At 68.8% G+C, this 12,057-nt stretch overlaps 2 protein-coding genes across 15 annotated transcripts in view; one reads left to right on the top strand and one right to left on the bottom strand.

Annotated features, from left to right (window-relative positions):
- The first annotated feature begins 4,407 nt into the window (after nucleotides 1–4,407).
- On the top strand, nucleotides 4,408–7,254 carry PIPOX (pipecolic acid and sarcosine oxidase). Its single transcript, XM_064523258.1, has 8 exons — nucleotides 4,408–4,592; nucleotides 4,680–4,828; nucleotides 5,058–5,271; nucleotides 5,356–5,538; nucleotides 5,608–5,760; nucleotides 5,841–5,999; nucleotides 6,210–6,285; nucleotides 6,375–7,254. Exons 1-8 carry the CDS (start codon nucleotides 4,467–4,469, stop codon nucleotides 6,503–6,505), a joined length of 1,191 nt encoding a protein of 396 aa, XP_064379328.1. The 5' UTR covers nucleotides 4,408–4,466; the 3' UTR covers nucleotides 6,506–7,254.
- MYO18A (myosin XVIIIA) overlaps nucleotides 7,146–12,057 on the bottom strand; it is a 32,682-nt gene continuing 27,770 nt past the window's right edge. For 9 of the 14 annotated variants that reach the window (XM_064523242.1, XM_064523243.1, XM_064523244.1 and 6 more), the window contains 3 exons: nucleotides 11,526–11,648; nucleotides 9,611–10,807; nucleotides 8,376–8,423 (listed from right to left, as the gene is read on the bottom strand). In XM_064523242.1, coding sequence (XP_064379312.1) covers nucleotides 9,619–10,807; nucleotides 11,526–11,648 — 1,312 coding nt within the window. In that variant the 3' untranslated portion in view covers nucleotides 8,376–8,423; nucleotides 9,611–9,618. Of the gene's footprint in view, nucleotides 8,424–9,610; nucleotides 10,808–11,525; nucleotides 11,649–12,057 lie in introns of all 14 variants that reach the window. The other 5 variants (XM_064523250.1, XM_064523251.1, XM_064523254.1 and 2 more) reach the window with 1 other exon arrangement.

The raw sequence follows: 12,057 nt of genomic DNA, 5'->3' as shown, positions 1-12,057 counted from the left end.
CTGTTCCCCCCCCCTCCCCTCCTCCTCGCCGTAACTCTCCGAGTGCGGCGCCCGCCAATCCTGCGGGCTGGGGAGGGGGGGCTCCTCCCTGTTCCCCCCCCTCCCCTCCTCCTCGCCGTAACTCTCCGAGTGCGGCGCCCGCCAATCCTGCGGGCTGGGGAGGGGGGGCTCCTCCCTGTTCCCCCCCTCCTCCTCGCCGTAGCTCTCCGAGTGCGTCACCCGCCAATCCTGAGAGCTGAAGGCAGTGCGCGGGGGGGGGGGGGGGGCATGGCTCTCCTTTACCCCCTGCAAACGCCGAGACCCCCATAGCTGGGGCAGCAGTGGGGCAGAGCACACCAAAGGCCACGGAGATGGGGCTGTGCTGGGGAAAGGCGAGGCCAGGCTGCCCAGCCCCTGCCCCCCCAACCCCCCATCCCCTGCACCCCTTGTCCCAGCTCCCCCGCACCCCCAGCCCCCCGGGACTGCCCTTTGCAGGGCACTCACCCCAGCCAGGCCCTGCACAGCCCTCCCAGCTCAGGGGGCAAAGCCTCCCACCTGCCTCCCCCACCCCTAAATAGCCCCAGTCAGGGCTGAGCTCGTCATGTCCCAAGCAGGAAAGCTGGGTCAAGGGCAGCCCTTGCAGCTGGGCACAGCGGGGGGGGGGGAGGGGGGTTATTCCGCTCTGGAAAGGGGCTGAAGCCTGTTCCCAGCCCCATCGCTTCGGCTCCTTCTCCTCCGCGCACGTCGCCTGCTCCGAGGCTCCCAGGAGGCTGGAGGCGCGGGGACGCGTTCCTTGCAGCAGGCAGATGGCGTTGGCACCGTCGCAGAGCAGCTCCGTGCTGATTGCTGGCCGGTTCCTGCATGCGTTAAAAATAAAAAAACAGGCTCTTTGTTTAATAACACCCCCCCCCACCCGGCGCAATCTTCCCCAAAGCCCAGATGGCTTCGCCCTCTCGCGCTGACACCACGAGCGGCGCGGATCCCGCGCGGCCCCGCTCCTCGGCTCTGCGGCAGGGCTGGGCCCCCCCGGCGCATGCTGCTGCCGCCAGCCCCGGCCCTGCACGGGGGCCACCGCTGAAAAGCAGCCTCCGGGGTATTTCTGTTTTATTTCAGGCCTCGCTCTTGCTGTTTTGCACCTCTTCAGGGCCAGAAACCGCTCTAGCCGCGGGCGCAAGTCACGTGCTGCCCGTGCGGGCGGCCCCACGGCACAGCCAGCCCCACGGCCAGCCCCACGTGAGGCCAGGCGCAGCGGTGAGCTGCCGTGCAGCGGGGAGCCCGGCACCCCTGCAAAGCGCTTTCCCTGCTAAACCCAAAACTTTGATCCGGCAGCAGCTCCATAAATGTTTAATGCACCGAAGCCCTGGCAGGGCTTGGAAGACGTGTGTTTTGAAGCCGGATTGAACTTTCTAATATGATAATATTCAAATAATTTTAATCTGCTCGACACTTCCCCAGGCATGTACCTGGACTGCTAATGAGGGGCCGCCTTAAACGGCTGTTGATTTTAAAAGAAAGCAAACAATCGATTTGTGGAGGCCTCCAAAGCTTCACCGAAGGCGAGGGCCACGTCGTTTCTCCTTAATACGTTTTAAAGTGCCAATTTTGGCTTGACGAGTGACAGTCCGCAGTTCCGCAGGGAGCGAGCTGAGTGCTGAGCCTCGAGCCGGCCTGGTCTCCGTCTGAGCAGTGGTGCAACCCGGCTCTCAGCATCCCCGCGGCAGGGCAGAGGGTGGCAGAAGTCCCAGCAGAGCTTCGCCTCGCCCTGCTGGTCCAGCCCTCTCGTGTGCACTGCCAGCAGCGGCCCCCAGTGATTTCCCCTTCAGCAGTGCAATGAGTTGCCCTCAGGTCTCAGCCTACTGTAGCATCGCTCCGAGCCCACGTCACCCATCCGCGCTGGAGAGAGGGCTCCTTTCCCCGGTGCCGGGTGGGGCTGGGGGTGGCTCTTGCCTCCTCATTTGGGCTGTTAATCAAGTCGCCGTTGCACAGCCCCGGCGCTGCGGCAGGCTGAGCCGTGCTCCACGCTCCCGCGCCGAGCCTTCCTCCCCGCTCGCCAGCCCATCGATCTGGCTGAGCCCCCGCAGGGAGTGTTTCACTTTCACCGCGCGGCTTGGCGCCGCTCGCCTGACCCTCGCCAGCTCCTTTAGGAAGCTGATTTCTTGCCACCACAGAAATCGCTGCCGCTTAATTTAAACCCAGGTCAAGAGGAACAAGCCAGGGCGAGAGAAGGCAGGAACTCCCTCCTCATCCCTCTTGCTCGCCCGGTGCTCTCTGCTGCGGGTGCGAGCCGGGGGCTGCCGCGGGGACGGGGCTGCCGGCCCAGCCCTGGAGGTGCAGGGGTCCCCGAAACGCGGCTGCTCGGGGGCCTCGGGGGCAGGCGATGCCCCAGGCATCCCATGGAGCGGCAACGGGGAGCACAGCCCCCCTGCAGACCCGGCGATCAGGCCTCGGCGGAGTCATCTGTGCAATGAAAGCAACGGCCTGAGGCCGCCGCCGCAGTGGAGCCGAGCGGCAGCGTCTGGGCTGGGGCTGCCGCGGGCGGCTCCGCACCCCGCCGTTCGCCTCCCTGCTCCGGGGCGGCACGCGGGGGCTTTTCCAGCGTGATCTATTAATGTGCAGTTAGTGGGAACGGAGTTCATTTTGCCGTTTAACATTTCATGGATAATTAATTATTCTTCATGTTCCCAGTGAAAAGCAAAGGCAGGTATGGGCTGTTCAAAGGCTGCTCAAACCCTGGGGAATGGGTGAATTATTCACGGCATCAAAGGCGGGGGAAGGCAGGCTGCCGTAATGGAGCCCCGCGTGGTGCCTGGCCCGGGGGGGCCGCGCAGCCGCAGCTCCGCTGAGCACTGCCGTGCTGCGGGGCGCTGGGCCCGTCCCCGTGCTGAGACCGGCTGCATTCGGTGCATTAGTGAGTCCAGGCAGTGCCAGCGAGGGAGGACCTGGAGGGGAGCCCAGAGGTCGCCCATGTGTGATGCTCCAACGCTTCCCCGTGCTGCCGTCTCTGTGCTGGGGACGGTCCCTGAGCACGCGTGACCTGTGCACGCGCACGAGACACCCTCGGTGCCCTGTGCATGCCAGCTCCATCGTCACCATGTCCCCTCCCACTGCCCCCACGGCATGTCCCCGAGCCCCGTGCTGTGACGGCCCCACAATTTGCAAGGTGGTGACACCCCGTGACCCTGCGCCTTGTGCTGGGGAGGCTCCTGGCCCTGCGCCATCGGCATCCCGTGCGGTGCAGTGCCGTGCAGCACCGTGCGTGCCTCGCACGAGGAGGCCACACGCACTTTGCACAAGGATGCCTTGCACACCTTGCACACCTTGCACAACGACGCTGCTGGGCCCAGCCCCGTCCCACCCCAGCTGTCTCCTCCCGCTGCCCCGGGGCAGTTTTTGCATGCATTTGCGTGGAGCCCAGGGCATCCTTGCGCCTCCCTCCCGGCCCCGGCGCGGCGCCTTCCCTCCCTTACAGACCCGATGGAAACACCCTGCCACCTAATAAAGCACCAGAGACCAGCAGGTGGGATGGCAAGATAAAAAATGATATTTAACATTTTGTAATAACAATTAACCGGTAAATAATGTCTTTTACACCATGAAAGCCCAAGTAAATTAATTCTTCTAATTAGCTGCCAAGCAGTGATGGGGAAAGGCAAGGTGGCAGAGGAGCTGGGGCTGTGCCTCGTCCCGCGGCTGCTCCCGCATCACCCCATGCACCAGGGCGCGTGTGCCCAAGCGTTATTCACCCTATCACCACCGCCATGCACCACCTCAGCTGTCCCCAAATCGAGAGGCTGAGCCCCGCTGCAGCCCCCCCCGAATTTCCACACTCGCCGTATTAACCCCTCCTTAACCCATGGCACGTAGGGAGCTGCGCAGCGCACCGGAGCACACCAGGCTCCTCGAAGCTCCAGAGGGCCCTAAATCACTGCTATCTCCCAGAAAAAAAGTGGCAACAAAATAGTTTATGGACGTAATAAATTGCGACGGAGGAAAAAATGTTTCCCTTGAAACAAGCTGCGCGGTTTCCAATCTGCACACAAATGGGCCTTCGTGGCGCGCGGGAGTGTTACAAACAGCCCCTCGTCCTGCTGTAACGAGAACAGACAACAAAACAGTGGGGAGGGAAAGTGGAATTTATTGAAAACAATTTTCCATCACATTTATCCCGCCCACTTGCTCTCATCTCGCCGCGCTCCCTCCGCTGCTGCGCTGCTGCTGGGTGCCGCGCCGGGACCGAGCCCCACCGGTGAGGCTCGGGGACGTGCACCGGGGACGTGCACCGGCCCGGCACGGGGGTGGCATCCCCGCGCGGTGCCCCAGCACACCAAGACCCGCTTGGCGAGGCGAGGAGCGGGGCTGAGCCAGAAATCCCGCGCGGAGCTGGAGGGCGGCCAAGGCCCGGCAGCTCCTGGCAGCCCCGGCCGGACTCTGCCCCGTCCCTCCCCTCGGCCGGGCGTGGAGGGGGGGGACGGGGACGAGGACGAGCCATGGCGGCGGCGAGCGAGCCCCGCGGGGCCTGCTACGACGCCATCGTCATCGGCGCCGGCATCCAGGGCTCCTTCGCCGCCTACCACCTGGCCAAGCGGGGCAGGGACACCCTCCTGCTGGAGCAGGTAGCCCGGACGCCGGGGCCCCCGCGCCTGTTTTGCCAAGTCGGCAGTTTGCGGCTGCCCCCCTGCTAAGCCCCTCTCTCCCGGCAGTTCCTCCTGCCCCACGCGCGGGGCAGCTCGCACGGGCAGAGCCGCATCATCCGCAGCGCCTACCTGCAGCAGCACTACGCCCGCATGATGCCCGAGAGCTTCCGCCTCTGGCAGCGCCTCGAGGACCGCACCGGCACCCGCCTCTACAGGTGACGGACCCCCCCCGTCCCCCGTCCCCGGGCCGCGGCGGGTTTAGGGCCCTGCGAAGCGGAAATCAGGGAAATCAGCCCATATCTGCTTCCCCACCGCGGGGGGAGCGGGGTGCGAGGGTGCGGGGGGAGCATCTGCCGCCGGGCCTCAGTTTCCCCGGGGGTGAAGCAAGGCCGGGGGGGGGTCAGGGTGCGGGACCCCCCCGTGCTGACGGGGCCGCGGGCGCAGGCGGACGGGGCTGCTGGTGCTGGGGGCGCCCGGGGAGCCCCAGTTCGAGCGGTGGCGGCGGGCGGCGGCTCGGCCCCGAGGCCCCGCCGAGGAGCTGGACGCCGCCGCCCGCCGCCGCCGCTTCCCCGGCCTCGGGCCCGGCGGCGACGAGGCGGCGCTGTGGGACGGCGCGGGCGGCGTGCTCCACGCGGACCGGGCGCTGCGGGCCGTGCAGGTGGGCACCGCGCCCGGGACCCCCCCCAGCCCCGACCCCCCCCCCCCCCGGCCTCCCCCGCCGTCTCACCGCGTCCCGCCGCAGGAGCTGTTCCGCCGCAGCGGCGGCACCTTGCGCGACGGCGAGAAGGTGCTGGGCATCGAGCCGGGCGCCCTGCTCGCCGTGAGCACCTCGGCCGGCGTGTACCGGGCCCGGCGGCTCGTCGTCGCGGCCGGCGCCTGGAGCAGCCAGCTGCTGGCACCGCTCGGCCTCCGGCTGCCGCTGCAGGTAAGCGGCGGGCGGCGCGGGGGGGGGGGGGCGGCCCGGGCCGCCGCCTGAGCCCCCCCCGGCCCGCAGCCCCTGCGCGTCCACGTCTGCTACTGGAAGGAGAAAGTGCCCGGGAGCTACAGCGCCGAGCGGCCCTTCCCCTGCTTCATGGCCGTGGGGCTGCCCCAGGCCCCCCACGGCGTCTACGGGCTGCCCTCCTGCGAGTACCCGGGGCTGGTCAAGGTGAGGGGGCTGGGGCCGGGGAGGGGGGGCCGCGAGGCCCGGCCGCCCCCCTGAGCCGCCCCTCTCCCCCCCCGCCCCAGGTGTGCTACCACCACGGCAGCCCCACCGACCCCGACCAGCGGGACCGCCCGGCCCCGGGCGACGGCCGCCGCGACGTGGCCCTGCTGTGCCGCTTCGTGGGCTCCTACCTGCCGGGGCTGGAGCCCGAGCCGGCCCTGCTGGAGCCCTGCCTCTACACGGTGAGGGGCCCGGGCCCCTGCCCCCCCGGAGCTGGGAGACCCCCCGCGCCTCCTGGCCCTCAGCTCCTCCTCCCGCCCCAACGCGGACTTTGAGCTCCCTTCTCCCCCCTCCTTGGAGTTGGAGAGGGCCCAGGCGTCCTGGCGGGGCGTGCAGGGCGGCAGCACCCCTCGCTGCAGGCCCTCACGCTGGCGTTCCCCCCCCCCCCCCAGAACACCCCGGACGGAGACTTCATCCTGGACCGGCACCCCAAGCACAGCAACATCATCATCGGGGCCGGCTTCTCGGGTAGGCGGGGGGCACCGGCGCCCCACAGCCCCCCAGCCCCGGCCCGGGGCTGGCTGTGCCCACTCGCACCCGCCCTCTCCTGCCCGCAGGCCACGGGTTCAAGCTGGCGCCGGTGGTGGGGAAGCTGCTGTGCGAGCTCAGCCTGGGCGAGGAGCCGTCCTACAGCACGGCGCCCTTCAGCATCGGCCGCTTCCCCGGCGCGCTCCGGGCCGCGCTGTAGGTCGGCAGCCGCGGCCATGCCTGTGTCGCGCCGGGCTGGCGGCTGCATGCCCAGAGCGGGGCATCCCGGCGTCTCTGCATCTTTGCACCCCACATCCCAGCATCCCTGCATCCCGGCATCCCTGCATGCCTGCATCCTTGCACCCCACATCCCAGCAGCTCCACATCCCGGCTTCCCAGCATCCCCATATCTCTGCACCCCACATCCCGGCTTCCCAGCATCCCCACATCCCTGCACTCTGCATCCCTACGTCGCAGCATCCCTGCACCTCACATCCCAGCATCCCCACATCCCAGCTCCCCAGCATCCCTGCATCCCACATTCCGGCTTCCCAGCATCCCCACAGCCTAGCATCCCAGCATTCCCTCACCCTGCATCCTGGCATCCCAACATCCCCACATCCCTGCACCCCAGCATCCCCACGCCGCAGCACCTCAGCCTCCCGCCATCCCGGCCCCCCGGCCCCCTTGCAGCCCTGCACACGTGCTTCTCCGTGTCGCTGCATCCCGGCATCCCTAGTGCTGCGCGGTGCCGGAGCCGGCTCTGCCGAGCACCCGCTCCCACAAAACGAATTAAGGAGCTTTGTCAGCGGCACGAAGATGGAGCTGGTGCAGCGCAGAGAGACACACTCGCTTAGGAGTCAACTTAAATGTTTTAATGTTAAATGTGCCATTTTATTATCATTAGATCGCTCCCACTTAATGAAAGCGCATTAGCGCAGCGCAGCTTTTTATGGCAGCGCGCGCCGAGCTTGGCCCATTTGTTTCAAAGAGGTGGATGGGGAAAGAGAGCAGAACGGCCGGGCCCAGTTTCCAGGGGTCCTCGGGGTGCAGGGGAGCCCCGGGGTGCAGGGAGTCCCCGGGGTGCAGGGGGGCCCCGGGGCTGTGGGCACAGACGTGGGGGGCCCTCCGAGCACCCGGCGTGGGGCAGGTCCGGCGGCCCCGCGGGGCGCAGGGGTGGGGGGTGAGCACCCTCCGCGGGCACCCAACACCGTGGCCCCCGGCTCGCCGTGTGCCGCGGGGCCCCGGGCGGTGCAAATCCGCGGCTCCTCCGCACTAGCATCGCTTTAAATAATTAACGCTGGCAGCCAGAGGGCCCCCACTCCCCCCCGCTCCTAATCTGCATATTTATGAAGATTTATAAATGATTCAGCGCCCCGACCCCGGCACAGCCCGCTGCCGGCACCCACGAGCAAGCCGGGGCTCAGCCCCGTCCCCCCCCCCCCGGCAAGGGGCCCGGGCGGCAGCGGAGCCCCCGGCACGCGCGGCAGCCGCCCCCGGCCTCGCCAGCCGTAAATGACATTTATTTTCATACCGAAAGTAAACGGGTAGGAAAAGACGCACAGCTGAACTAGTGCAAAACCCAGAGGGAGCCGGGGGGCCGGGCAGCATCCCCCCCCCGCGCGGGTCCGGCACGGGGGGCCCAGCCAGAGCGACGTCTTTGGCTCAACTAAAAGGTGACGGGAAATAAAGAGCGGGGGGCCGGGGGCTGCTGGGGAGGGGGCTTAACTTATAAAATAAGGAGACAGCAGGCACTGAGGACTCAACCGAGGATGCAGCAGCCCCGCGGAGCCGAGGAGCTCCGTCCGCCGAGGACGGACGAGGCGCCAGGCCGGAGCGGGCGGGACGGGAGCAGGCCGCGGGCCAACATTTCCCACCGCGCAGAAGCAGCGGGGCGCGTGCGGGGGGGTCTCGAGCGCCACGCGGCCGTTCCCGGGGGATATTCCTGGGGCCGTGGAAAATGCTGCCGGCGGCGGCCGGCTCGCCGGGGCTACGCTGAGGGCTCGGCGGCCCTGCTCTCCGCGTCGCTGTCGCTCTGGTAGCTCCGGGAGGACCGCTTGGACCTGGGCGCGCTCTCCAAGGGCTCCTGCTCCTCGTCCCATCTGTCGCAGGCGAAGGCCCTGCGGGAGCCCGGCGGGCTGCGTGGGAAACACGGGGTTAGCGAGCGGTGCCGCGGGCAAGCCGGGGCCGGCTGCAGCTCCGCGGCGGAGCGGGGACACCCCGGACGCCCCCGCGGGAAACGGGGCCGGCTGCCCCGAGCCGCGGCGAGCTGCCGTTACGAGGCCTCGTTAGCCCTTTTTATCATTTCTGAGATATTTTGGAAACGCTTTGGCAGGATTTCCTCCTCCCCGGGCTGAGCCGAGCCCGGCACCTGCAAGGAAGCTGCGGCGCGCGCGGAGGCTGCTGCAAACCTGCGGCGCCCGGCCGCCGGCACGCAAACGGGGAAAGCACTGCCTCCGGGCTTAGAAACAGCCGGGGAAACGGTCCCAGGCGCGAGCAGGCAGCGCCCGGAGATTGCAGGCGCCTCTCCCAGCGCCAGGCGAGCGGGAGCACCCGGCCGGGGACGGCGGAGCAATGGGGGGCATTTCTGCCGCCCAAGCGCCCCGGCGGGTGGCCCGTGCCGGTGCAGAGGCGTGAGCCCTGGCACGTGACAGCCCGGCAGTGGGGGACTGGCACTGCACAGCCAAAAAGGCCTTTTTCCTCCTGCAGCCCTTCTCCTATCCGAGCCGTCGGAACCGTTTCATACACCGATAAATCACTGCCAGGAAAGGCGGCGATGCCCATGCGTGCCTCCAGCGTCCCCGAGCATCCCAGCCCGGGCCGCGGGGACAGCGCGGTGCCCAGGGGGACACAGACACGTCGGGATAGCCGGATACGACCCTGCACCCGGCATTTCTCCCGCCACGCTCAGGTCCGGCAGTGCCTGGCGTCCGCTGGAGAAGCGACCCCGGCACGGGGCCGGATTCCCGCGTGGAGCGTGGCGCCCCGTGGGGACCCGCTCCGGTCCCGCAGAGCCCCAGCCCGGCTACTCACCCATCGCCGCCGGGACCCGGCTCCGCCGGCCCCCCCGGTTACACACTGCAAGGGATGCGGGTTAGTACCCGGGACGCGCGTGCGGGGCGCCCACCGCGACCCCGCGACTCCCCGAGACGCCGACAGAGCTGGGAAGGGATCGCCGCTCCTCCGTGTCCTCTGCTCCGCCAGCGCCCCGGGGCGCGAGCCGCCTGCGGGAGCCGGCGCTGTCCGTGCGGGGGGCCGGGCTGGGTTAGGGGCGGGCGGTTAGTGGCACGCGGGGCTCATGCTGCGCGGCACACACCGCTCCCACCTCCTGCCTCAGTCGCTCTCGGGCCGGTACAGGTACTTCATCATCAGGCTGTCGACCTGCTTCTTCCGCTTCTTCTCCTCCTTCTTCTCCTTGCCGGAGCGCCCCGCTCCGGCGCTTGCCTCCGCGGCCGGGCCCGTCTTCCCGGGGCCCTTCTTGATGCTGGAGCTGCTCCGGTAGGAGACGGTGGAGCTGGAGGAGGACTCGGAGGAGGACTCGCTGGAGGACTCGGAGGAGGACTCAGACTCGGACGGCTGCTTCTTCTTCTTCTTGGCTTTCTTCTTGGCCTTCTTGGCGTGCTTCTTGGAGCCCTTCCTCTTCGGCTCCTCTTCCTCGGAGGACTCGGCGGAGCTGCCCCCGTGCCGGCCCTTGCCGCGGGGCGGCCGGCAGAAGTCGAGGGCGGAGGCAGAGCGGCGGAGGCCACCGGCGGGGCAGTCGGCGGCGCGCGGCAGTATGGCGCTGCGGGCACTGCGCACGCTCCTGCCGTCTTCCTCCTCCTCCTCCTCCTCGTCGGAGCCGGGGTGGGAGCGCGCCGCCCCGAGGGGCCGGTAGCTGAGCACCTCCTCGATGGCGGCCTCCAGGTCGGGGTCGAGGTAGGAGCGGGGCGCGGCGGCGGGGCGGCCACCGGCGCTGGAGGCGGCACTGCGCGGCCGCGGCGGCACGGAGAAGCTGCGCCCCAGCGGCGGCGGGCTGCAGGGCGAGCGGGCACCGCCGCCGCCCTCCTCCGCCTCATCCGCGCGGCTCCGGGCCAGCGAGAGCCGCGAGTCGGGCCGGCGGCTCCGCAGGCTGCCCGGGCTGGAGAGGGCGAAGCTCAGCGCCGAGCCGCCGTCGTCCCCCTCGTCGTCCGGGCCGCGCCACGAGGCCGAGGACGCCCGGCTCACCGGGGCGGAGGCGGCGGAGGCTTTGCCCACGTCGGTGGCCGAGAGGGACCAGCGCTTCTGCAGCCCCTCGCGCGCCCGGCTGCTGGCCTCGGCGAAAGCCCGCGCCACGGCGGCCGCCCGGTCCCGGGGCTCGGCGTCCCGTCGGGCACTGCGGCGCGGGCGCTCGGGCGACGCCGGCCGCTCGCCCAGGGCGGAGAAGAGCGTCCGCTCGTCCCCGCGGCCGCCGATGGAGTCGGTGAGGCCGGCGCGCTTGCGGTAGCTGAGCGAGCTCGCCGCCGACGCCGGCCGCTCCGCGGGCTCCCCGCCGTCCTGCCCGTCCCTGCGCGCGCCGGCACCGCATGCGCCCGCGCCGGGGGGACAAGAGAGACGGAGGTGAGCGGGAGCCGGCGCGGCGCGGCAGGCTAAATAATTTGCGTCAGCGGAAAATAGCTTCATGGAAAATGTCATGCAAATTAGGGTATTGTTCCAGCCCGTCACTTTGATTCCCCTTTAAAGCGCTGCGTTCAATTTATTTCATTGTCAGCTACCTGCAGCCGCGGCATTTGATTCCCAACTTCAGAAAAGGCGGCATTATCTCCAATAACAAAATGTTTTACATCTGCACCGCTGAATAAATTAAACCAATTAAGGAAGAGCGGCTCAGCTCTTTCCCCCTGCTCGGCGGGGGCGGGGGGAGCCCCCCGGGACTCCCGCAGCCCCGGCAAGGCGATTGGGTTTGCAGAAAAGCAACCTGAGCTCCTTGGGCGAGCGCGTGCCCTGGGCGTCCCGCCGCCAGCCGGACACCGGGAGAGGGGCCACGGAGCCGCCGCCGAGGGGGGCGAGCAGCCCCCCCGCCAAAGCGGAGGCGCCCGATTTGCACGGCTACGGCTCGCTTTGCACAACGCGACCCCAGGGCCCTGCTAGCGAGGAAGAGGAGGGCTGCATCCTCCCCCGCGGGTCTGCTGCGGCCCGGGGAGCCCTCGCCCCAGCCCCGGCACCCCCGGGCACCGCCGGCCCCGGCTCCGGCCCCGCCGCTCGCGCCCGGCCACCGCACCGACCTGCTGCCCTTGAGGCTGCCGTCGTCCGAGACCGCTTTGGAGGAGCCTTTGCTCTTGGAGAGCCACGACTTGACGCCGTCCACCCGGTCCTCCAGCTCCGAGTCCGCGTCCGAGTCGCCGTCGCTGCGGAAAGCGGGAGGTGAGCGCCGGCGAGGCGCAGCGGCACGGCGGGGATGCTCCTGCGCCGCGGCCGCAAAACCACAGCAACGGGGCGACCGAGCAGAGCACCGCGCCGGCAACACGGGAAATCTCCAGCCCGCCGAGACCGCGGGGCCGGGAAGGAAATAAGCGGGCTCATTTTATAGGCCTCCATCAAGTGCAAAATTACAGCGGGGAAGAGTGATGCCCATGTCCCTGGGTAAACAGGAGTTTAGCAGACAGAGCAGGAACGACTCCGGCAAGCCAGGCGCGCGAGCCCGGCCTGTGGATTTACGGCCCCGCCATGACGGAGAGCCCCTGATTTACGTGCGCCCATAAAAAAAGCCCTATCTGGCTTAAAACATCTAATTTATAACGGCGGTTTGCAACCATA

The sequence above is a fragment of the Dromaius novaehollandiae genome, chromosome 19 (assembly GCF_036370855.1).
Source record: "Dromaius novaehollandiae isolate bDroNov1 chromosome 19, bDroNov1.hap1, whole genome shotgun sequence".
Classification (NCBI taxonomy): domain Eukaryota; kingdom Metazoa; phylum Chordata; class Aves; order Casuariiformes; family Dromaiidae; genus Dromaius; species Dromaius novaehollandiae.
This window is presented reverse-complemented; position numbering and strand designations above follow the sequence as displayed.